At 26.3% G+C, this 26,593-nt stretch overlaps 1 protein-coding gene across 7 annotated transcripts in view; it reads right to left on the bottom strand.

Moving 5' to 3' along the window:
* LOC119673531 (sex determination protein fox-1) overlaps positions 1 to 26,593 on the bottom strand; it is a 100,336-nt gene that overhangs the window by 11,462 nt on the left and 62,281 nt on the right. For 3 of the 7 annotated variants that reach the window (XM_038084829.1, XM_038084837.1, XM_038084840.1), the window contains exons 6-9: positions 21,050 to 21,104; positions 17,139 to 17,180; positions 10,945 to 10,965; positions 2,539 to 2,956 (exon numbers count right to left, since the gene is read on the bottom strand). In XM_038084829.1, the coding sequence (XP_037940757.1) occupies positions 2,539 to 2,956; positions 10,945 to 10,965; positions 17,139 to 17,180; positions 21,050 to 21,104 (536 nt within the window). The remainder of the gene's footprint in view (positions 1 to 2,538; positions 2,957 to 10,944; positions 10,966 to 17,138; positions 17,181 to 21,049; positions 21,105 to 26,593) is intronic. The other 4 variants (XM_038084841.1, XM_038084843.1, XM_038084844.1 and 1 more) reach the window with 2 other exon arrangements.

Here is a 26,593-nt window from a genome sequence, read left to right as displayed (position 1 = left end):
GGTATTCGAAAAGTTTTGCGCCCGATTATGAAACCGATTAATAATAAAACTGAAAACTGAAAGAGTACAGTACATTTAGTACATTGATAAAGCTAAAAATTTTCGAAAAAAGTATGTGATCCTGGATGATACTTTTTTGAGAAAACGGAATTTTCCGATTTATTTCTTTGAATAGAGCCATGTAACAACATTGCTCGACAAATTTAATATTGTAATTACCGAAACATATTCTTAGTTTAGTTCCATCAACCGCTCACTTTTCGATAATAGTCACATCATAAAATGTATAGATTAAAGTTAAAGTTTGTTTTAGAGGGCAAAAATTCTATTCAAATGAATACTTGATATTCGAAATCAATGCATGTTGTCAAGATCTTAATGCAAAGTACAATTGAAAGTTTGAAAAAGTTGGGACATCATTCGGAAAGCGTTTTTTTTTATTAAATCAGTATGATGTGTTAGCTATGTTATATATTGAACTAATATGTCTTATTAATGTGTTAGTTTAAAATAAGTAATTAATTTCGCCTACCTTAAAGAAAATTTCGTCCAAAATTGTTCAAAAAACATATTTACTTTCTGTCGGAGAAATACCATTAACGACTTTGTTAAGATTGCTATATTGTATTTAAGACAAGATTCTGATATCTCATGGACTCCCATCCAATAAGAGATTTTAATAAGTTCAACTGTTTTGAACAATTTTTCTACTGTGCTATATATCGTATTATATATAGCGTATATATACAAAAAGTGTATATATATAGTTAGTTTTTGCGATATTCGGATATACAAAATATTGTCAAAATTAATTTAAATAATTTATCACTATAAAATTGTTTTTTCTTCCTATTACAAACGACCTTTTAAGATTTGTTTGGTAAATGTCATATCTCAATTAGTGACGGAGCTAGACCAACTTTGGACGTTGGCGATTTCTGAATTGCGAAGCACCTTTTATTACCGAGCTTTAAAAAAGTAAATAATTTACATTCACTAATACGACGAAGCATGTATGAAAGTTTTATTGGTAATCAAATTAAAATAAATGAAGTGTCCTACTTATAGCCTCACTATATTTTTTTAAAATTATATCAATCTGTACCAGCTGCTATTTTTGGCTTGCCTTACTTCTCAATTAGGTCTTAAAAAATTTTAACTTTGAGAAGTTTCTTTCAGTAGAAGCTGTACTGCGTGGAACTGTGAGCATGATTCTGGTTACTATAAAAACATTTGAATATACTTCCTTTAAATTATTTTTTTCAATATATTAGACGAGTTGTTTTATATCGTTGATTGAGTCTAGTGAGAGTTCGATTTTAAAAGCATCAGTTCCTCATACAGTTCAATAGGCCGAATTATACCTAAAACATTACAATGCTTGAGAAGGTTTTCGTTTGGTATACTTTTCATATGATTAATGTCATATATCAAATCAAATTGTTTAAAATATTTGCGAGGGCCCTGTAGGCGCGAGGCCGTCGGCGGTCATCAACGTCGCTAACGCCTAACGCTACCACTGATCTCAATATATACAATTAACTATGTTTTGTTGATTATTTCAATAATTACAACGTTTCATCTATACATATTTAAGTAAAACACTTAACTCTTGGCTTAAATTTTGTTAAGATATAATTTAATTACTTTATATAATATTTAAATTGAAGACATTTTTATTATTACTCTAATTCTATTCTGTTTTAATGACACATATTTCATTTAAATGATTGAAACGCGTTATTGACTACGATTTAGTGAGTTTTTCAAATAAGTCGGTGGTAATATATGAAATCTTTTTACCAATACCATTATTTAGATTTGAAGCGTGATAAATTAATTTTCTACACTGAAGTTTTTAAACATGCGCCTATAAAAAGACCAAAATATCTTGAATCCAGTCAAAATTAAGTGAATCATGCAGTCAAATCACCACAGGCGTTGGTTGTTGGTACCAGATGCACTTTAAGTACACTTTAACTTAAGTGCTCAGCTAAGCATTAAGTATAAACGTCATTTAAATGTATTTACTAATTCGAAACCAATCAATCAGACATTCCAACATATAATCAATCACTAGCAGATTACGTGCGTCGCTTAATAGCTTAATATTTACACTGAAAAACTCTAGTAGTTAAATATGCAAAAATATTTTGGCATTAATTTTTTAAATCGATTGAACGCAAAACATTTTCTACAAAACAAAAGCTTCAACAACTTTTTCTGTAAATTACAAAAAATAAAAACACAAAAAAAAAACAAACAAATTAATTATCCTTTGAGCGCTTGCAAATGGTATTTACATGAAACGCCCACTCACTATCAAACATGCTTTAAATAATAAATCTATATAACTCTTATACATTGTATATATTATATATTGTATTATCACAAACTAAAATTAAATAAAATAAAAAATTGTATTTTTGTTTTTGTAATTGCATTCTAAATTTAATATATTTTAATATATAAGAAACTAACTAAGTGACTACTTTAGCACTAAACACAAAAATACTAAATTGATACAAGTCTACTTACGGTGCATATCCATGCAAAGCGGTACCGGCTGCAACAGCAGCTGCATTTGCCGGTGCGAGGCGTGCAGCATATGCAGCACCGGCAGCCGCAGCTGTTGATGCTGCATTTGGTGCATTCGCGGCGGACTGTGCTAGTGTTTGCAATTGTTGCTGTGCAGTTGGTTGTATGGCACCGGTGGCAGTTGGCTGCACCTGCTGAACCTGCAGAGCCTGCTGCAGACCAATCTGATGTTGCTGATGTTGCGCTTGAACTTGAGCTTGAGCTGCTGCAACGGCTGCAGCGTGACGCTGTTGTTGCTGCTGAGCGACGGCAGCAGCTGCTGCAAGTGCTGGATTGAAGGGGCCAGCGGCACCCATTACACCCACATGTCCACGTTGTATGGCTACTCCACGCATTGCTGCTGCGGCGGCGACAGCTGCTGTTATTCATTCAGCATAACAATTCATGCGATAATTTTTTGTTGCAAATCATTTCGCGTAGAACGTAACGTTATTCACATCAAATCAATCATCAACGTTGTACAGATAGTTGGGTTGTATGCGTAATTGTAATTGTATGCAAATTTGTTTTTGTATGTATGCGAATATAGTAACAACGACACAGACCATTACATTTACAAAATTAAATTTTTTTAACCGTTTGTTGTTTTTGTTTTTGTTTGTAGATTTGTTGTTTTGTTGTCATGTGTTTTTTGTTTGTTTTTGTTTTTTTTTTTAATGTCATTGTTTAAATTTTTTTGGTGTGAGCGATAAATGTGGGCGTGTTTGTTTATATGTGTTTGTTTGTTTGTTGTGTGTAATTTGCAAAAAAGAAGAAAAGGAAAAGAAAAAGAACGAAAAACGCATGCGGTTAGTTTATTTGATTTTTCTCTCAATTTCATAATAATAAAAAATTTATATAACAAATATATACAAATGACATATAAGTTTAAATTTACTATTTCATACTTATTATATATATATATATAAATATATATTTATAAAGATATAACTTTTGCTTGTATATTAAAATTAAACATATAGTTTGTAATTCAAATATTCTTTCAATTAAGAACAAATAAAAGAAACATATTCAGAACTACATAGAATAAATTGTTTATATATTTTTAAAGTTTTTATTTCCAAGGATGCTGTGAAAAAAATTATTGCAATTAATTTATTTGTAAAACATTAAATTTTATTAAAAATTAATATTTAGTTTGCTATTTGATTGTTAAAAAATGTGCCTATTCAACGATTAATAAATAAATTGCGTTATTAAAATTGTAACTGACAAAGATAGAGGAAAATTGATTTTTTAATTAAGCATTTTCCGACGACATGTCCTGCGGGAACTTAAAATTTGAACATAAAAATCGAAAAAAATATTCTGATAATTTTAAACAAAATAAAAAATAAAAGTAAAAACACTTTTTTTTAAACTAACTATCACATATACATATACTGAATCCTTTAATTCCTAGGAGGAGCATAGAGCCGGATGGCTTAACTATCACATAATAAGAAATAAAAGGTTTTAAAATAATTTAAATGCTGTCATATTTTGGTTGACAAACCTTATATAGACCCTGTGATATATGTAGAATCATTGTGATAAGGAAATGATAATTGAATATAAGAAAAATAAAAGATATGTTCTACCGTAAACAGAACTTTTCACATATAAGAACAATTACACTTCTTCTGACTTAACATAGCGATTTGTGCCACCTAAAATCATATGGTGTAAGTGTTTAGAATATCGGATTGTTTTTGGAATGGTGGTACTAGTGGTGGCAAACAATGAATCGTCTCGATTTTGGTTAAAAACCGGTTTAAATGTCGATTGAGGATACCGGCTAACAAACGGAAATTTAGTTCTGTGCCATATTCTAGCCCTATAGAATGTTTACAATAAGCCTTTTCTTTTGTAAGCATATCACAAAAGAACAACTGCTTATTTTAAAAATTACATATGAAACAACAACACTGCTGGCTTATTTAGTCCAACCTTTTCGAAATCGTTTAACTAATAAACAGCTCAAATCGCATGGTTGCCAATACTAAAAATTCATCTATTGTGAACGACTTTTGGAAGTACCTAAAAAATTTCCAGTTAAAATATAGATATTGGATTTTAAAATCAATACACTAAAATATGTTATAGAGAATAGAATGTTACTTTACTGATTGAACAAATAACATCTTATTTTCCAAACAGCTGGTCAGAAGCTATTGTTCGATAGTATTAAAAAAAAATTTATAAAAGAAGTTTGAACAAAACATAAATAGAACAGATGACGGAAGTATTATCACTAAAGCCTCATTAAAGATTCCTTAAGTTATGAAGGTTTTTTTCCAAGAAGATATTGTTTTTAATATTATATAGAGTTTTCTTAAGACGTTTTCAATTATTTTAATATAAGTCTGCTATAATAAAAATATACATATTTAAAGAACATAAAATATCACAGTAAGATTCGCAACTGCTGACATAAAAATATAAAATTAAATGTTAAATATTTAATTAAATGAGATATGCGATAAATACTTTACTAAATCGCATTCTGATTAAACCACTAAAATGAGTTTTAACTAATATCATTTTTTTCAATCACACATAAAATTCGATTACAAGGCAAAAGGATATAATGCTATTAAACACAAAAAAGATGAATTTATTAAAAAAATATTTGTCAAAATAATGCACGCTTGATTTATAGTTTTAAGCCGTTTATGAGGAGAGCTTAACAATGAAGATATTTATTTTAAAAAGCCGCACATACAGGGTTTTCTAAAAATAATTCAGAAACATGCAGAGAATAACAACTTTTTTCCGTTATAATTCAAACAATTACCCAAGTGTGAATTTTATTTTGAATTTATATATATAAATTACTTAGTCTAAAAGCGATTTGTGCAAACTTATAATCTATATATATATAAACGATTAAAATAATTTAAGAAAAATAAATTTCAAATTTTACAGTTTAAAACTATTTAAATTCATTCGCACTGCTTTGGGCAACGCATATTTCTATATAGTTATATAGTCATTTTTTTACTATGAACATATATATACAGTATAAACAATTATTCGTGATTGTAAGCAAGTTTTTATAATTATTTATTAATAATAAGGTCGGCAAAAATACTAAATAAATATATATATGGGTTATCGTTCGCAAGAGTTTAAAACAGTTTTGATAATAAATATTAACATGAAAAACATAAAAAAATATAACGTATATCATAATAATGATATAATGCATTATCATGTTATAAATTTACTTGCGCATACCAACCAACCAACATTAATATTATCTTAGGGATTACATTTTGTACCTCTAAAAACCTTATAAAAAATTATTTAAAATAAGAGTAAAAATAAATTTGAAAAAAGAAGTGTGAACTTTTTTGTCATTGAATTCGAAAATTGTATATAATATTCTTCGAATTTGAATTCTGCTTTTAAGTTTTTGCATTTGTTTTGTCAAAGTTATATACCTCCGTCTCTGTGCTGCTGGACGTGGGGCTAGAACAATGGGTGCTGCTGTTGGTGCTAAGGGTGTGGTTGGAGGAGCAGTTCCAGCTGGAATTGGTGTTAGCGGTGCTGCACCCACAGGTGCACCCAAAAATGGCCACGTTACTGGTAGGCGGTAACCTTTACAAATGCAAATCGTCGTTTTGTTTTTGGAAATGAGTTGCAATCAAATTTTATTTTGTTTGTATATGAATGGTCTAATTTTTATTATAAATGCTTAACGAACATAAACCTATTTTAATTATATTAAGTATATATGCATATCTTTTATGTAATTGTATATATAAAAAAGCATATTAACAAAATATATAATAAATTTTGATGTTTTATTGCAAAAATGGAATTTAATGTATTTTGTTTTATTTAGTTTTGATTTATTTTTAATTATTAGTTATTATATTTGATTTGTAGAGTATTTAAAAATGTTTTAATAAAAACTAATATTAATTGCAGAATTATATATTTTATGCGCACATAGAAATTCTTCTAAACCAAATGGCACTGGCTGCCAAAAAAAAAAACGAAATATAAAATTTTGAAATCCAAAAATATAAATTTATTTATATATATATAAACTCTAAATTTTAGAGTTTAGGGTTTTGATAAATTTTTAACTATTTAAATTCAAGTCAGTTAAATGTTTACACATAGTTTGTTTTTATATAAACTATAACATATAATATATGTAAACTATAATTTTTTATTAGAACTCGTAGTTTTAAATTTATGAAATATTTTATTATATTATTTTTAAAAGTAATATTCTCGAAATTACAATTATATATTGAACTATTGTACTATTACCGACATCCAATGTTCGAGCCCGTAAAACTGATAACATATTATATTAATATATAATATGTACTATAACATATGATATATATATTAATATATAATATGTAAAATTTTTAATATAAATACAATATATATAATACATAGATTTATACAAAAACTATTGATTAATATATAATATCTGATGAATGTATTGTTAGGATTTTGGAAACCAACTAAACTTAGAAATAGTTTTCTAAGTATTTGATAGTTTGTTGGAAAATAAGTTTTATATATAATTATGATTGGAGAAAATTGTGAGTTGGTGTTTCTTAAAAACTAAGATCAATAAAAACACGGTTATACAAAACTAGAGTCGATTACTATTTAATTTCTTATTGGGATCCAGCGATCGCGAATGACCACGTCCACGTGTGAATCGTACGCAACAGTATTATACAAATATCCATTTTTCTATTAAATTACTATTTTTTTAATTTACTACATTTTGAAAAAAAAAATGACTGTTCACTATAATCAATACAGCCACTAAAAGGTTAGTAGTGTCAAATTATGAAAATATTGTTGGTATTAAAAATTATTGTTAGCTGAAACAATAATTTTTAATTAGGGAACTGGATTTTAAGATCGATATAAATGACATTTGAGTTAACTGTCGTCATGTGAATTATATGTGGTGTTGGATGAGAAAGTTTGCAAATACTAATTCACTAAAGTTTAAAGCAATCACTTTTAATTGAAATTTTGCAAAATAAAGTAAAAGTGAGTAATTAAATTCACATTTACGTTCCCAGTTGATTTACATGAGAGTAAGTTTTTTGTAATAAATAAAGTGCTTTTTTAATATTAGGGCAATTCACAATGTCGGTGCGTCGTTGCGAATGGAAAATCAATATCTGTTACAAAAACAAAAATGATTGAAAACGCGTTTGCAACATCCTTGCACTTGCAACAATAAAATCCTATTGCATTTCCGAATGCAGTAATTTTGCTAGGCTCTATTATGGGTGGCAATGCTGTATTTTTTTGTGATAAGTAACACTTTTTTGATAGTTTGTTGAAAAGCAGCTGTTTTAATTTTTTTGAAGAATTATAATAGGTGTATTCTTTTGACATGAATGCTCCAATAGATCAACTTTTAATGCTTAAGAATAAGTTGGCATCACTGCCTAAACCAGTAAATATAAAACAAGTAAAAACATTCAAATAAGTTTGCAGTTGCATTTTATAAAAAAGTTTTTTTATATAAATATATATATAGGCAATATGAGATCGTGAATAAATTCGTTTATATAATTTTCAAACTAGTAACATCACTAGTTAATGCTAAATGAGCAGTACTTAACAGTGTTTTTTTTCTTGCAATTGTCGTATAATTTTTTTATTCATGCATTCTATTTCTTAATGAACATAATACAGAATAATAAACAGTTGACTTAAGTTTTCCATTTTCTTCTATTTCATTCACAATAGATCAGTTTCAAGATTTGGCAACATTGACTTATTCAGTGACTTATCCATTAAGCACTTTCAGGAAAGTGGGCTAATTTTTGCGAATTTTGTTTTTGCTTTTCATGTTAATTTTTAAGCGTGTTCTATTGAAGCATTTAATATCCTTTATTTATATTTAGTATTTCTACTATAGACACATTGAAAAAATAACTATCATTTTAATTAATGAATAAGAGTATTAAGGCACGTATTTTTGTTATTTCATATAATATTTTTAGCTGTTATTAATATAGAAATTTATATTTAAAATTATTTTCACTAGAATTAACTTTAAAAATAACAAACAAGTAAACATAAAATTACATTTAAAAGTAATATATATATAAATTAAAAAAACATCATGCATCAAAATTCAATTGCATTAAGTCAACACGTTATTCGTTGAACTTAAGGTTAGGACTTGACTTGTATTTTATTTGACACAATTTAATATATACTTTTAATTTCAAATACATTTTTTTCGATATTTAGTTTATTATTTCACAAATTTTTATTGCGTGCATTTGAAACATTTTTAAATACTTTATATTTGTATACGTTAAGTGCTTTTTTATGTTTAATTATCATTCTAAGTTTCACCAAAACTTTCTCATTATTCCATTTTTGCACATACACCATTTTTAATATAAAAACAAAACATAAATAAATAAAATAATATCATTAATGAGGTAAATGTCATTCCAATATTTTAATTAAATTTTAAAATCTTTTGAAAAAAAATATTTAAGAATTTTTAAGACAACAAAAATTCATTTTATATTATTTTAATTAATTGAATTTTTGGCTGACCATAGGTATAGCTGTTTGGAGTATTGTCAAATGCCCATTATCAGTGGTCTTGGAAATAATTCTTGTATTTAATTATACGTAAATAGTTTTTTGAGATTGCGAGTACCAGAAATTGAACTCTTTACCTGCCAAATTTAATGCTCAGAGTCAGTACTTGAATTTTATGTTCGCATTTTTTTCTGGAGTTTTGTTAATTTGTTGTGAACGTTTTATTAACATATTATTCACTTGCTGTGTTTAGATTAGAACGAAATCATAAACCAACGTATAATCATTTAATTAATTAATTATATATTTTTTTTAATTGTTTAATTTCAATACAATTCTGTTTGAAGAGGCATTCAATATATATCTGAGTTTTATGATTTTTGAAAAACAATCAAATTTTAATAAAATTTGCGATTATGTTAGATTTTGTACTGATAGGGCTTCAAGATAATTTTTAATATTTCTTTACAAAAGATTTTAAAATTAAATATATATGTGAATTTTATGAATTTATTTATTTTAAAATCAATAAAATTTTGATAAAATGTGCGATTTTGTTAGTAGTTTGTAAACCATGTAATATGTCACATTTGGTAAAAATAGGTGTGTGAATTAATACTAAACCTAAAGCAAATTTAAATTAATAAATATAAGACGTAAATGATAATAAACAAATATATTAACATAATTCTTAAAACCGTGGTTTAGTTATACATACTAATATATTCATATGCATTTGATTTTTATTTTATATATATATATATACTATATTAATAATATATTAACTATAATTCATTTATATTTTCATTTCATTACAAACAATTTTACAAACACATAACTTAAACATAACACTATGTTAATTAAACGAAATATACGACTTCATATATCGAAAATAGCATTATTCAGGGTGGACCTAGCATTAATGTATTATAAAATTAAATAAACTATAAAATTTAAAAGTAAAAACATATTGTTTATGCCGAAAATATTCGAAATATAATACAAGCTTTTTATAAACATATTTTTTATAATTTTACTATCTTTAACTTCAATATAGTTTACATTATTAATCTTTTGCACGCATATCACAAGTTGCATACATAACCATCAAAAATGAATGTTTTGAAAGTTTCTTAAAAATTTTAAATTACTTCTTATATAAAAAATAGCTAAAATTAAGAAATAAAATCATATATAAAAACAAGGACTGCAGTTCTGACTTCATATTTCATACAAACTATTTTATTTCATTTTTTTTTTGTTTAAATGTTTGTATGTTGTGCTTATGTGGATAAACAATGTCTGTCAGTTATTATTAAACTAAAAAATCAAAGGCTAATATATTAAATATTTTCAAACAACAACAACAACTAAAAAGTATATAATTATAGTAAGAAAAATATAGTTAAGGAAATTTTGTAGAGTTTATGCACGCGAACGAACATACAACTTATTATTTTCTTCAGTTATGAGCAGTTTTTGATGAATTAAACATAAACTATCGCTCGGGAGAGGTTTTAATAACGTGCAATTTTTTTTTTCATATCTCTATTTTTTTCTTTTGGATTTTGAAACAAATTTATATATAATTTTATGTAGCTTAAAAATATTATTAAAAAAATTTTATATAAAATAAATAATGAAATGAGTTCCATTTGCAGACGTTTTCAAATGCGTTCTTTATATCAGACCTAAATATTTTTTTTCTCACTATTAATATAAATAACTTAATTTAAAATATTTAGAATTTGAAACCATAATAGTATTAATAAAATAATTTATTTCTCTATGACGTGGACTTACCTTCTGGCCATTGTACACACACTGATTTCCAATCGATTTTAAATAAAAGTAGAATTGTTATTTCGTTGCCAATAAATGTGAGTAAAGTGATCATGGAAAGGCATAAAAAGTAAGAAGAAGAAAATTAAATTTTATTAAGATTTTATTCAAAATGTTATATTTATATTTAAATAAATAATATATATGTATATTCTTATGAAAATATATATTATGATACAGTCACAACAGGCACTAACAACATGCTGTAAACACTTGCAATTACAATTTAAATCATTATTTCTTAAAATTATAATTTTTTATACTTGTTATACTGTTATACTGTTGTTATTGCTATTGTATAGATTTAGTTCTAAGGGTTATTATAAATGAAGGATATGCACTAGTCATTCAAGTTAGCAAAAGGTTTCTAACAGAGTCCATTCGTTTAACAAAGAAATATAGCTTTTAGTAGTTTAGTCAGTGAACGAAAATAAACACTAAAATACCGAATATAGTGTACTGTTTGTCATATTTGATAAAAACAACACTAAACGAACAGTACATTAAAAAAGTTCCAAACAATTTAAAAAATTTTCACCTTCGTGAAAAGATCGTTAAAAAGATCAATACCTTCGGGAAAAGAACACACACAGTAAAATTAAGTTTTAGAGTTTGTGTCCGCGAACACAATTTTTTGATGTGCTTCGGACATGAGCAGTACACTACGATAATGTACTGTTTATTTTCGTTGACTGAGTTTAATTATCTTTTGATTTTCATTTTCATTTTTTTGATGAAAATGATTTATTTTTTAAAACTTCAATTCGTTTGCTACTTGATGTACTCTACATAATTTTTATATGTCTTTTCATGTGTCTTGAGGTAGTCTCACATTAACAGCTGCTGTAAACAAACTAATTGACAGATGGCGCTCAAATTTGTACCATATGACCTTTTGAAAAAGGTCTATTACTTAAGGAGTAGTTAACAAATAACAAAATCGGGGTATTTTTGAGCAAAAATGATTTCAAAAGATTAATTTATTGGAATAAAAAATACTATATTGGAAATGTTTATTATTTAAGTAAATAGTTTTAAAAATCAAAAGACTATATAAAGTCGGAAAGATTAAATGTTATATTATTATATTACAAAAAGGGCTGATTGATATCTTCAATATTGAAAAACCGTATTTTGTAGCACTAACAATAATGGATTTCAAAAAATGTATATGAAAGAGATAAAATTCTAAAGAAGGAGAAAGAGAGTGAGAATAATAAAATAAAAAAATAGTGAGGAGAGAAAGGGGGAGATATACAGAAAAATGGAAATATAGAGAGAACGTTAGAGAAGTAGGAAAAGGATGAAGAAATAGAAAAACAGAGAGGTTAATAAAGCCTTAATGAGACGGATAAGAAAGAGAGAGAAATATAAAAAAAGTGAGAGAAAAATATAAAAAAGCGAGAGAGAAATACCATACAATTAAACGAAGACACAAGTAAAAAGAGACAGAGGAATAAGCAGATCGATGAGTACGGAATTATTTAGGCAGTAGGGAATTTTATTAAATTTATACAAAATTATTCAATTAAAAGCAATTTTCTTATATTTATATAAGATTTAATATCTTTAATTAAATACTATACTAGTATTCGGTTCTATACTAAAAAGACAATGATTTTTATATTTATTTTGTGTGGATTCGATTTGCGTTCTACATATATGAGAAAAATAATATATATAATAAATAATAAAATTTATTTTGGCAATAAATGTTACTGCATAATTAACATAGAAACGACATATTTAAGGGTGTTATTTTAAGTTTACAAAAATAACATTTTAATAATAATTACAGTGAATTTAAAAATATTATTTTAGTTTTTTTTTTATTGGCTTACAGAATCTCATGCACAATAGCACATGCACAATGACTTCAGAGCTCAAAATTTGATCTACTTTAATGAATATATCTTTGGAATCTTTATGAAGTAATTAATGAATATATCTTTGGTATCTTTATGAAGTAACTTCTAAAATGTAAGCAATAACAAATATTTTATAAGTTAATTTAAGCATGCTCTATTCCTTCCTAAGAGAATATTAATTTACTTTATCGATCATCTTTAAACAAATTACTTCAATTTTTACTTAATTTTTAGCATACTGGATAGATAACACTTTGAAGTTGATCAATTTTCAGATGAACTACTTTACGAACATTACAATACCATTTAAGCAGTTTACAAAGGTAATTTTAATTAAAGAAAGTATGCAGAAAGTTAATAGAATCTAGCCGCAATTAATAGTACTTGTAAATAAAGTTCAAATTAAAGTTAAAAAGGAAGAAGTTTATTCCTAATTTGATTAGCTTACTCAATATTAGTGAATAAATTTCTGTAAAAATAAACTTAAAGTGGTCTTGTTACTATGAACTCAATTTTTTGATAACTTTAGAAAAATAGACTTTTTTGACGAAGATAGAATAAACTTTTGCAATAGACAATCATTCATGATTTTATGTTTCGGGTAAGTGAAGAAAAGTGCCGTAACATCATACTAATTGCTTGAGAAAAGTGATGATGATCATTATCCTTTACAAAGCATGTAAAAGAATGATTTCGTTGTGAATATATGGTACATTTCATTTTAAGTATTGGATTAGTTCCAAATCCATATTGAAAATTAAAAAAATTGACCAACTAACTGATAAGTACGTTATAACGTTACAAGTTGTTACGATTGTAGACTACGATGTAATTGACTAATTTAGTTACATAGATGTAATTGAAAAATTTAATTACATAGATGTAATAGACAAATTCAATTATGTGGGCACTCTTATAAGAAACATGTGAAGTTTGTGATGAGAAACATGAAAAGAAGTTTTGAACATTTCAAATGTCGTATTGTAAGAGCGTAATAAGATATTATAAAAAATAACAAAAACAGGCGTTAGTTTTTAAGAATTTAAACATCATTTTGCATAATCGTAATTTGCAGTTAAAAAATAAAAAAAAATTGTGGGATGAATCGGGCTGTAAATGTACAAAGTCTTGATTACTTATTGAATTGATATTCTTATTGGCTACTTATGTAGAAGAAATGTGGGCTATTAAAAACTTAGATTTAGAATAAAATAGAATCGAAATAAAAAGGGTGCCGCCTCCTAACGGAGCGGAGCACCACGACAATAGTTGAACTTTTGTGCTGCTACAGAACCCTACCGAACAGAAGAAATTCCGCTTCTCGAATGATAACCAAAATGTCAGTCGCTGAGGATCTCCTAATGTCAGAAAAAAATAACTTAGATTTACAGAAGATAGAGTTGTATGTATATTAAAGATTATTACGGACTTTATGGATTACTTATACAACCAATATCATCGTTCTTGAAAAATGAAGGAACTTAAGTCCTCAATGTACAACCATGATCAACAAGTAGCAAAAGATAAAGTGAGTAGAAGTGGAAAACAAGAGAAATCACCTACTCAATGGATAATTTAATTGCTTTTCTGTTAGTCGGAAAAAAGGAGAGCGAAGCGATTAACCAACAGTGCAAGATCGATTAAACAAAATGGAGTAACTTAAGAAAAAATGTGATAGTTAAATAAGCCACTACTTTGTTTCTAGAGCAAAGGTTTTGAATGTTAGAAATTTTCATAATTAAGAGAATATAATTACAAATGTGGGTAAATGGAAAAGCTTCTTAAGTAAGTCTATTACAAAATAATAAAAAATTAGGTTTTCAATGTTAATATTTGCACATAAATTCCATACTAAATTAGTGAGTTATTAAAATCGTTTATAACAAAAAGTTGCAGAATATATAATTACATTTATTAAAAACTTTTAAGTCTCAGCTTTGGTATATTGAAAACTGACAAGAAGTTTAATAAAAACATTTCACTTTAATACAAGAAAAATATTTAATTTAAAATGGTTATGCAAGTCAATAAAATTTGCTTCTGTTTTCAAAAGTCGAAAGAAAAAGAATAAAAAAAAAAACAATAGTCAAATTGCATGCAACGGTAAGATAAGCAAAGTTTATGCAGACGATAATTAGCCGACATGACAAGGATTAAACTGTAACGGAGGACATTACGTATATGGGTAGGTAGAAGGAGGAAAACGTATTTCACTTACCGCAGCAATTTTTCAGTAGCACATTTGCATTTTTATACAAACTAAGGTAAATATCACTTAACTTACAGAAAAGCCAAAGTGGATCAGAAACTGAACAGCCATACATACTAGGCAAGATATATGCATATTGTACTTATATATATACATATATATACTATACTTGTATGTGCTTTAAAAATTTTGAATTGCAATATTTAGGTGAAGTTAACTTAACAATTCTTGGTATATAGCTGGTGCATATTATAATCAAAATGGGTATTTTCAATATTTCTGTGTTCGGGTATCACATAAATTGTGCAAAAGGAGCTGTTGAAAATGTATGAGAAATGTATGAATTATTTTTTATAAAAGGTAACTGGCAATAATCAGTAGCTACTGCGAACAGTTAACGTATGAAAAATAGAGAAATGTTGATCCGATAGAAATGGTTTCACAGTTTGAAATTTAAGGAACACCTATGGAGCAGCAGCACATAAAGACAGATCTACTAAGTATTATTTTGTGGTTAAGAGAAAATAAGAAAATTATACAGTTGTGTACTATGATGCACACATACGAGTATGTAAATTACATAGGACGAAGGTTGGGTAAAAGTTAATTTCAGAGGAAAATAAATAAATAAAAAAATGCATCAGTGACATGACATTATTGTTGAAGTTAAGCAACATTTGCAAAATCAACGTCACAACTTAACTGCAGGTAACAATTTTTATTTGTGAATATAAAATATTGTGTCACATTGTCAACCATTTTGGGTAATAATTTCCGTACCAAAAGTTTTATTACGATTTTTTTGATTCAAGGCTTCCTTATAACATTTGTAAAGGATGGTGGTGTAAGTTAGTTGTGTGCCTGTGAATACATTTGTTCATTTACTTTTGATGATATTTTTTTTTCTCAAGTTCTTTGGATTGCTATACAAATACATACATACACTTGAATACATTGAGGGCAACTGTTGTCGTTTATGTGCAGGAAGTTCTATACTAGTTCTATACTAATTTCGAAACAAAAATATGCAAACTAAATGCAAAATGGAAGTTGATTCCTCTACCTTTTTTTTTTTTTTTTTTTGGTTTCGTAGTATTGTATAGGTAATACTAGCAAACATAATCTCTATATGTGTACGCATATGTTGTGATAGAGAAAAATGTTCGTGAGCTTTAAGGGTAAGCGGCTTAAAAGAAAGCAGAGACAACTGCAGATAGAAAGTTTTAATATTTTTGAATGTATTTGCTATTCGAAGATTATATGGAAGTGTTTTAAAACTAATATTGAAGCTGATGTCGTTAGTTGCAAGATAACAAAATAATTTATTGGGTTGCATCGGAAATTTTTGCAAAAATTTGAAACTAAAACTGATTTATGGGTGCGTTACGAAATATGCATATTTTTTCTTCTTCTTATTTTTGTATTATTTTTAAAGGAAATGAAAGATATTTCAAGTGTTACACAAATTTATATTATATATGTTGTTATAAAAGTAAAATGCAAAGATAATCGAAATGTCAAACTAACAATTTAATGCATTTCTTATAGTTTTGTTACTGTTTTTGAAAACTTTTGTGTCTTCTAATTTGCATACAGGATAAAGTGCTCTTATACAAAAAGCATTCATTTTAAATTTAAATGTGCAAATCTCATAAAAGCTAAATAACTTTACAAATAATGTTGCAGTATGTTTCCTTGCACGTTACAAATTGCTATTGTGTACTTTGAAACTCCTTAAATTCTTTTCTAATTAAATAGTATTTAGAATTACATAATTACTTTTTTTGTGTCTGCATGCTTTATATATATATATTTTTGGAATTATAAATTTTATGCAATAATATAAAGGGTTATATACACAAACATGCAACATGCCAACAACAGGCGCAGGCAGCAGTAAGATGCTTTATATATTACAAATTCTTTTGCAGGCATATTTTTAATAACCGATTATACAGATTATTACAATATAATTATCAAAGGAGAAGCTAACACAGTAATTGATTATTATAAGCCAATTAAATATTTAGTTTATTTAAATATTGTTATTAGTTTATTTGAAATGGCTATTGGCTCACCTAGAGCTGGAGCTGGTATAGCACCGTCTTTTGTCAATACAACTGTTCGATGCGAAATATAAAAGTAAAGGTACAATCATTCAATCAATTACTTTAAAAATAACTTTTAAACAATGCAAATTCTGTATTAGTTACATTATAAACCAATATATATAATTATATGTATATAACCTAAATTTGATATTTTATGCAAGTATTTAAGTTTAAGATATATAATTCATTTTAGTAAATAAAAGTATAACAATTCAAGTTTTCATCTGTTTCTGCTAATAAAATTTGTTTTATATTTTGTTTACATAGTAGCGCGTTTCTCTAAATCCGGTGCATGGACTGAGGCCCATTGCATTAACACCACCGGATCGGAAAATATTATATATTTTTATTGGAGTAATTATAAATAAATTAAAAATTACACTTAAAAAATGAATATATACAAATATATAAAATGTTTAATTTGTTTTTAATTTAAAAGTCGGTTTTGTTTTTGAAGAATTTGAGCTTTTGTTTCGCTCGTTATTTTTAGTATATTTCTAAACGTATTTCGGTAAAGGCGAAATAAATTTTTTTTTAGAAATATCTAAAAATAACTATCAAACAAAAGCCAAAATTCTTGAAAATATGAAACGTTATTTTTTGATTTTGACATTATTTTTTTTTTTTGGAAAATATTGATACCGATGTTTGCTAAACATCTTGAATATATTTCAGTCCTGTTGAGAAACACTGATTTATTAGATATTCTGCACCCGCTCACCCCTACAACTACGCTAGTAAATTTATATTTAAATTATATCTAACAAATGAATTTACTTTAAATAAGGAGAAACTAAAACAATACATAATGTATATATATACAATAAAACGCTTTATAATAAATTCTCTAAAAACTTATATCATATAAATCAATGAAATTTATTATAGTAGTATATATATATTATATAAATAAATATTATATTTATCTAAGGAGAAATCTTGATAGATTTTAATACTTCGAATCAAACAAATAAATTATTTAACAAAAATTGATATATATTTACTGAACTAATTTCATACACAGAGCTTGGATATTTTTTTGTTTTATAGGGATGTAATAAAGCTACTTCTTAATAGTAGCAGATAATAATAGGGTAGGTCTTGAAAGTTTTGACTTTTTGGCGATTTCTTTGACGATATTGTAAGTCTTCTTCAAAGCTTCCACTTATTGGTGTAGTTTATTAATATGGGTAAACGTTAAAAATGTTTTAAACAATTTTTATTTTCGTGTTACGATTAAATGGATGTCACATAGATGTCACACACGAGATATTATTGTGTTATAATTATTATTGTACACATGATAATCTATGCATAATTTGCGCTTAATGATTGTGTCTAAATATATTTCAAAATTTATTTTAGAAAACTATTATTAAGATCAACATGTCTAGGGTTTAACTCACTAGCAACTGACATAGTGTTCTAATACTAAAGATAGAAATTAATTAAGAAACAAACTCTTGTATAACAAATTATATTTAAAATCAATTCTCTGAATCCTAATCTGTTTTTCTTTGTAGAAAATTTCACTTAAACCTAAATTTAGTGAAGAAAAAAGTACTGAAATTAAACAAGTGAGTATTGTGATTAATCATATGATTATGGATCATATGGTAATATTTAAGGAACATATATTGTACAGCTCTTTAATGTATAATTTCTTTTAATTAATGTTATAAAATTAAATATATATATTAAATAAATAGGTGAATAGGTAAATATAAATATATAATAATTATAGATGAGTTTTGTTCTCTGAAGAGTTAAGATTTATTGCTTCTTGATTTAGAAGTTATTTTTATTTTTAACTTTCATATGACAAATACTAATTGTTTAATAAAAATACTGCTATATAATAATAATTTATACATATAAATACTGCATACATATATATTATGAATATTTGCTAAGCTAATGCTTACTTTGTTTGTTAGTTTTTTCTAAATTATAAAGAAAATTTGTGTTCTGCACAAGTAATATTTACGAAATTATTTTTTTTATTCGTAAATATGTAAACTAAATTAAAACTAAATCTACTCGAATGGAGCCTAAATTTTTTAATTGTCTAGGAACGCAAACATTTTTCGCCTTTTAATTATAGGAAAATTTATATTACTGCTACGAAACTTCTTCTTTGTGATAAACATAACTAGGCTATTATTAGTATTACTATATAAAATTCCAAATATTATTTATATTAATAAATTAATTTTACAAAATTTCATTTTTTATAAAAATTATAACTTTTAATTTACTTTAAATATTATAAAAAATATATTACCTCTAAATTCATTATTTTTTGCATTAGTTAATTTTTAAATACATTTATTTTCTTGGTAAAATTTCTTGACTTTTTTACCTTAAAAAGTTAAAATAAACCAACTATTAAAAAAAATCGTTATTATAAAATATAAAAAATTAAACTATTACAGAAAAATACTCTTTCTATTAACTTTTCTTCAATAATGTTCTATGCTAAATATTGTATAATCTGTTCCACCAACTACTTGAGATGATTACGAGTAAATCCAAACATATTCTTCCAAGTCTAAAGTTAAGAAGAGATATAGAAATAGATGAGAGATTTGACATGGATTTTGGTAAAGGCATTAATTTTAAGCAATATTTTTCATTACACCATATGTCAATAAGACGAAATACTCAAATTTTAAAATACGAAATTTATATTATGAAATTTATATACATATTTTGATATATTCAAAATATAGGTGTAGTCAATCTAAAAAGTTTACAATCTTAAACCATAATATCACGAGAAGTGATACTGTTGAAGCAATATTAATATATAGCGTGCCCGAAAAATCGGAAACGTGCCATTCGTTTACACTGTCACAATTAAATTATTAATTATATAGCAACAAGTGCCACTTCTCATACATAATCCATATAGAAATGTACAAATAGTATTAAATAAATTTATTATTATGTTGAGCCTAGTTGAGTCAGTGCACTTGAGCACTTTTACTCTCTATTAACTGCGAGGTTAATTAACTTCATAACCCTACTCTACGACTTAATTGGATTATTGTTTATATCTTCATCTAACTAAGCAATAATTGACCTCAGATCTGTATATTTCCCCAAAAGCTTGTAACCATTCTAAGATTTGATAACGCGGTTTTGGTAAGCTAGTCAGTTTTCGTAACTAATTTCAGGGCACTATCTTTTATATATCTTCTAACCGGATCAATCTTGAGATTTAGGATGATGTCATTCGTCATAATGAACTATGGTACCTTGAGAATTCTTCTCAGAGCCTGGTTTTATGCACTTTCTAGTTAGCGAATTTTACTCGAAAAAATTTCATATGCTATACGCACTCAGTTTAAAATATATTACAGTTTTACTCGGGTTTTCCATCGAAGAGTTAATGGAACAGATTAAATATAATAATTTTGTAAATAATTTGTTTACATTTGTACATATACATATTTCATTTAACTAAACTTTCTATTGCAATAAAATAGTTAAATAATGTTTTAACATAAAATACCCTTAATACATATAATAAGAAAATATATCTTATTTAACTAAAAAAATTATCCTTTCGTTAGTAAATCTTAGGTAAAAATAAATATCAATTTTTTATAGGTTATGTTTAATTCTCTCCAAAAAAATAGGTCTTTAACGCAATTCTTTAACTTTTAGAAAACAAATTTGAAATTCATGTTGTATGTTTTTTTTTATATTTAGTACCTCTTAAATATAATATAATATATATGTTTTCACATACAGGTGAGAAACCATTTTAAAAACGAAAAAATTTAAAATAAAAATAAAACTTTTTTGATATGTATGTTTTATTAAACAAATATAATTAATGCTTAAATGAAATGTGAGATAGCAGGACTTACCGTTGGGAACTGTAGTCACTTTTTTTGTTTGTACACGTGCGGTGGCGTTGTTCACCTTTACCAGTGCAAATGATGTCGAAATTTTGGTTTGGTTAAAATTAAGAAATTTAAATTAAAATGATACAGAAAGATATATATATTTGTTAGCATTTTTGTTTTAGATTGAAATTAGCATAAATAATTTTAATTAAAAATTTGCTTACTTTGGCGCGATTTAAGTACACATTGGCGCTTTTAAGTGGCGACGTTTCGTGCCTGAAATAATCAATTTTTCTCTCTCATATTTTAGCTAAAATATAAAATTTGTTTTGCAGTGTACATATTTTTTTTTTTAATATACGTGATATATTATAAGTGTATGTATGGTGTGTGTGTGTGTGAATGTTGTTTTCATAACATAATTGTGAAACCTGGAAAATTAAAATTTTCAATAATCTGTGCAGAATAACACTTATTTCTATATATATATATATATATATATATATATATTTATGTGTAAAAATGTATTGCGGTAACATGCATACAAACATTCATATTTCAACTCAGATATATTGTATATGTATGTATACATAGACTAAATTGTATAGAATATAAAATGGTGCTAAAATATCAAAACAATAAAAACAAGCACAGGCACAGTACCGAAGCCAGCACCACAAGCACAGCCAAAACAACAACAAAATGACTGCTGAAATAACTAAATGAATGAATGCCATGACACATCACCTGCGTCACTATGAGCTGGGAAAGTTTCAACATTTTACAGCCACTATCAAAAGGAAATTAAATTTTGCAATTGAATATATTTTAGATTTTTTTTCCTATTTTTTAAAATATTTTTGGCAACTGTAACACGGTAATAACAGTTTATGAGGAAAATATATGCGGCCAAAAATAAGTTCAAATTAAATGATTTTATCTGAGAGTAGTTAGCGAGCGAAAGGAAAAAAAACTTTCTTCCTGCCTCTATAATTTTTTTTTTTTAATTTTTCCCGAATTTTTGTCGAATAAATTGAATTTTTGCTCTACATGGCGTAACGAAAATCTAACGAAGTCCAACCAACAAACAAATCAATGAATGAACCATGCTAAATTGGTTATTGGTTAAAATTCTACGCAATTCTGTACACTAATTGGCAGCAGCGGTAAAAGCTTTTTAGAACGGCGTCAGCATAATTGCAGCTGTGCTCTCCTCCATAAACTTGCGTGTTTAGTCAACCGTAGTTGTATGAATGCGAGTATATATCATAAATAAGGAATTCATTAAATTTTTTGTTTATTTGAATTTATTGTTGTAAAAAACTTCAATCGAATTGTTATGAAAATTTGGTAAAATATTTCATGGTTTTTCATAGAAAAATTCAAATCAATGCTGTTGTTTATTTACCAAATAAATTTATCACAGCTAATAAATATATATAACGTTAATTTAGTATATACATAATAAATACATAAAAATAAACGGAACATTCGCGTATAAATAAAATCACATTATTTACTAAAAGTGATGAATAATTAGGACAGAAATTGAAAATGTCTTGATTAAAAAGTTGACTTAATTTGCTGCTGTTTTTTTATTCTTCAACAAAAAGCCAACTTAAGACGAGATAAAAAAAACTTTCTATAGAATAATTATGAGTTCTCTTTTTTATTATTTCTGTTTCTACAAAGACGGGTGTAAATGTTTAAATAAAAAATTTATTATATTAAAGCTAGTTGAGTCAGTGCACTTGAGCACTTTTACTCTCTATTAACTGTGAGGTTTCTTTATAACCCCCCCTCTCTACGCCTTAACTGGATTATTGTTTATTACTTTATCAGACTTATTGACCCCATATCTGCACACCTCCCCGAGAAGCCTATAACCATTCTGAGATTCGATAACGTGGTGTTGGTAAGTCTGTCAGTTTTATTTAATTTCATATAATTATTTATATTAAATTAATTTTTAACGTCCGTTTTGACGAAAGAAACTAAATTCTTTATATAAACTATTATTTTCAATAATGCTCTCAATATTTCGAATAGCATTAAATTACAACAATAAAATTTTACTATTTTATTAATTGAATTGAGAATTGCCAAATACCCATCTTTATTCGTCTTGGAATTATTTCTTATATATAATTAATCGTAAATAATTTTTTGAGACTGCAAGTACCAAGGGTTCAACTCGTGCCCTACCAAATTTGAAGGTCAGAGTCAGTGTTCATTAGCCAACTGAGTTTGACTTATATGTTCAAACTTGAAGTTTTATTAATTTACTGCGAAAGTTCATTAACGAATTTATTTCTGGTTTATTAGAACAAATCCATAAACTAGCTACACAATAATTGAATTAATTCATTATATATGCTATTTTAAATTCAATTAATAAATAAAATACAATTATCTATATAAATATCGCAGACGTTTCAAAGTTTAATTAGTGAACTATATAAAAACAAAACTAATTTATCAGTTTTTTATTTAAAGATTCACAGCAGCCTATTTAAAAACAGAAATCGTTATAATAATTTTTTAAACAATTTTATTAAAAATAATGTTTAAATCTAAATAATTTTTTTAATTTTTAATTTAATTTTTAAAATCCAGCTTTTTTAAATTATTATTGATACCGTCAATAACATTTTAAAAGAAAATATCCTCATCGTCCATTTTACTACGAATTTCTTTCAGCAAATTAAGATGGTTTTCCATATTAGGAGCGGTCATAATATGTAGCTTGGCGTTTCTGTACTCCACTGGAGCGACTAAAAACTGTTCTTCATGTCAATGAGCTTAGTCACTCAAAGGATGGTAGATCCTATCTACCTACCTGCTCTGTGTTTACACTTATCGCGCGAAAATTCATCCTCTTGAGTTAGGAGTTAAACAAATCATAGATCAAAACGTCAAAAAAATTCAAATATACCAGAAACTTTGAGGCCTTATGCTCCAGTAGGAGATACAGGAACTGATGACGATGATGAAGGGTTAACCGACTTTAAAAAGTTGAAAAAAGAAAACATAACATAGTTAGTTAGTTAGTTGTAGTGGAGAGAGGATAAGTCCTCCTCCATTAGCTAAAGAGTCGTTAGCTCTAACATACTGTGCTGAGAAGTAAAATTGCTTTTTTTTAAATCTTTTATTAAAAAGTCACTAACTTTTTTAACTATTCTCATAATTCTTGTTCATAGTATAACGGATATTTTGAAATATTTTGAAACCTGAAAGTCATAAAGGACTGCTGATCAAAAATCAAAAACAGAATAATCAATTTTTACCCAACTTTCCTTTGATGTAATGATTTATTTGTTGTTAGAATACTTTACATAACAATATTATATAGAAATGACTTCATTATAATATATGTCTAACATAAATGCTATTAACGATGAAAGTCTTGTAGGAAAACTTATGAAATAATACGAATATTATTACTCATATTTTAATTTAATCTTTATTATTTCATTTTGATGAAAGTGTCCTTAAAGAAATAATAAGTAATGAAATAGCACTTTACTTTGAAGTTTAACTTTTACGAAGTTAAATAAATTAGGGAAATACGCAAAATTGCCAAAAGATTGCTTAATCATTGTATAAATATTATGCTTAAAAGGATTATGCTTAAATTCGAACACAGGCAGGCATATATATATATATATATATGCAGGAAAAACAACTAAAGGTTGAAACGTAACACTGCGACAAATTTTACTAAAGATAATTAAGCACAAATGCTGCGTTCAGCAAATGAAATATGCAAATTTAAATGCATAAATACAACTGTACCACTGCGACGTGTCAAATGAGGTGTGTGTAAGTCTATGTATCTGAGTATCTGAGCGTATGTGTATGTGCGTAGGATTTCTATATCATCATTTTCTGCTTGGATTTAATTAAATTTATAATAGCAATCGCATTAATTGAAGGAGCAAACTGCACAAGTTGGGAATAAGTGGAGCTACTGAAACCACGTGAGGAGACGTTATTACACTTGGATTGTCATCAACCAGAGCTTTGCGTATTGAGCAAGAAGTTGAAGTTAGATGTGAGCACGACGCACCATAAAATCAAAATTAATATGCAAAGTTGATGAAACTACTAATGTCATTAATTTTTGATTTTTTGCAAAATAACAAATTTGTGGAGGAGACCTTTTATGACAATAAAATATGATTACAAAATGTGTTTTAAAGTTAATACTATTTTTTATTTTTTCTCATAAAAAAGTATTTATTTAAAATTAAAATTTTTTTCTACTTGGTAATAATTTATTATTTATTGCATATTAAAAAAAGGTGAACAAACGCAATTTTTAAGATTTCTTTATAAGATTGAGTTCAAGTATATTGAGATAAAGTAGATTAAAATTTCCTAGGGATTTTTTGCTCTACATTTATGTAAATATTTATTTATTTATTTAATAAAAATAAATTTGGTAATACTCGATACAGCTGTATGGTCAGCCAAAAATTCAATTAATTAAAATAATATAAAAAATAAAATTTTTGTTGTTGTATTTCACTACTGTTCGAAAAAACCTCTTTATAAAAAAATAAATTCATTTATTTATTTATTAAACATCTTATAAAATTTTATAAGAGATGTACAATGTTCCGGTACAAGCTTTGATGTTGTGAAAATACCAACGAGGAACATAAAATACCCATTGACTATCATTATAAATGTAAATATTCATGTCAATTATATCATTGTGGTGATTTAAGGCGAGAAGGATAACAGAAACTGCTGCGTACTATGCAGTGATCCGCTAGTCAAAAGAATAGTTTTAGGTTGAATTTCTCAAAGAATACACAATCATCAATCTTATTTTCACCTTATAAGCTGTCTGTGTAACTGTCCAAGCACTTATAAGGAATCTCATTGCTCTTAGTACAGTTTTCCTTTGTATGGATATGAATGCCAAGGTGGTAACACCTAGTTTAGCTAATTTTTATCTAATTTACCCTACTCGCAATTCTGGTAACTACCAACATTCGCTGCCATATTGACATAATTTACTGTTTCCCCCAGTTTACCATCAATTTACACGAACTCGCACACGGCCTATATACATAATGTATGGTATATTATAACCGGCAGAAGAGGAAGTTGCATCATTGACCAGCGAAAGCATAGCACCTAGTAAGTTGATTTTATTTCAAAGACGAATTAAATTTACTTTATCAGATGTCTAATTGACTGAATGATAATTAAATTTATGTATTTAACTTTATATTTAACTTCATATTAATGTAATCATTTAGACTTCACTTCTTAAATACAAGTAATTAGAGTTTTTTAAAATGTTGGAGTTTTATTCCATAGTTTAACAATTAGGTGACTGTATACAGACTACAAGGAATATATAGGAAAATATATAATAATATAATATATGATAAATTATATAATAAATATATAGTTATATATAATAAATTAGTTTATTATCCCGGTATTAGAAGAAAATGAAATAAACTGTGTAGCGTTGGCGAATTTTATATGCAATATAAAATACTAAAATAATTTGAAAATAAATAAATTAAATATATATTAAACTGA

Source organism: Teleopsis dalmanni, chromosome 1 (assembly GCF_002237135.1).
Source record: "Teleopsis dalmanni isolate 2A chromosome 1, ASM223713v2, whole genome shotgun sequence".
NCBI classification, from domain to species: Eukaryota; Metazoa; Arthropoda; class Insecta; order Diptera; family Diopsidae; genus Teleopsis; species Teleopsis dalmanni.
This window is presented reverse-complemented; position numbering and strand designations above follow the sequence as displayed.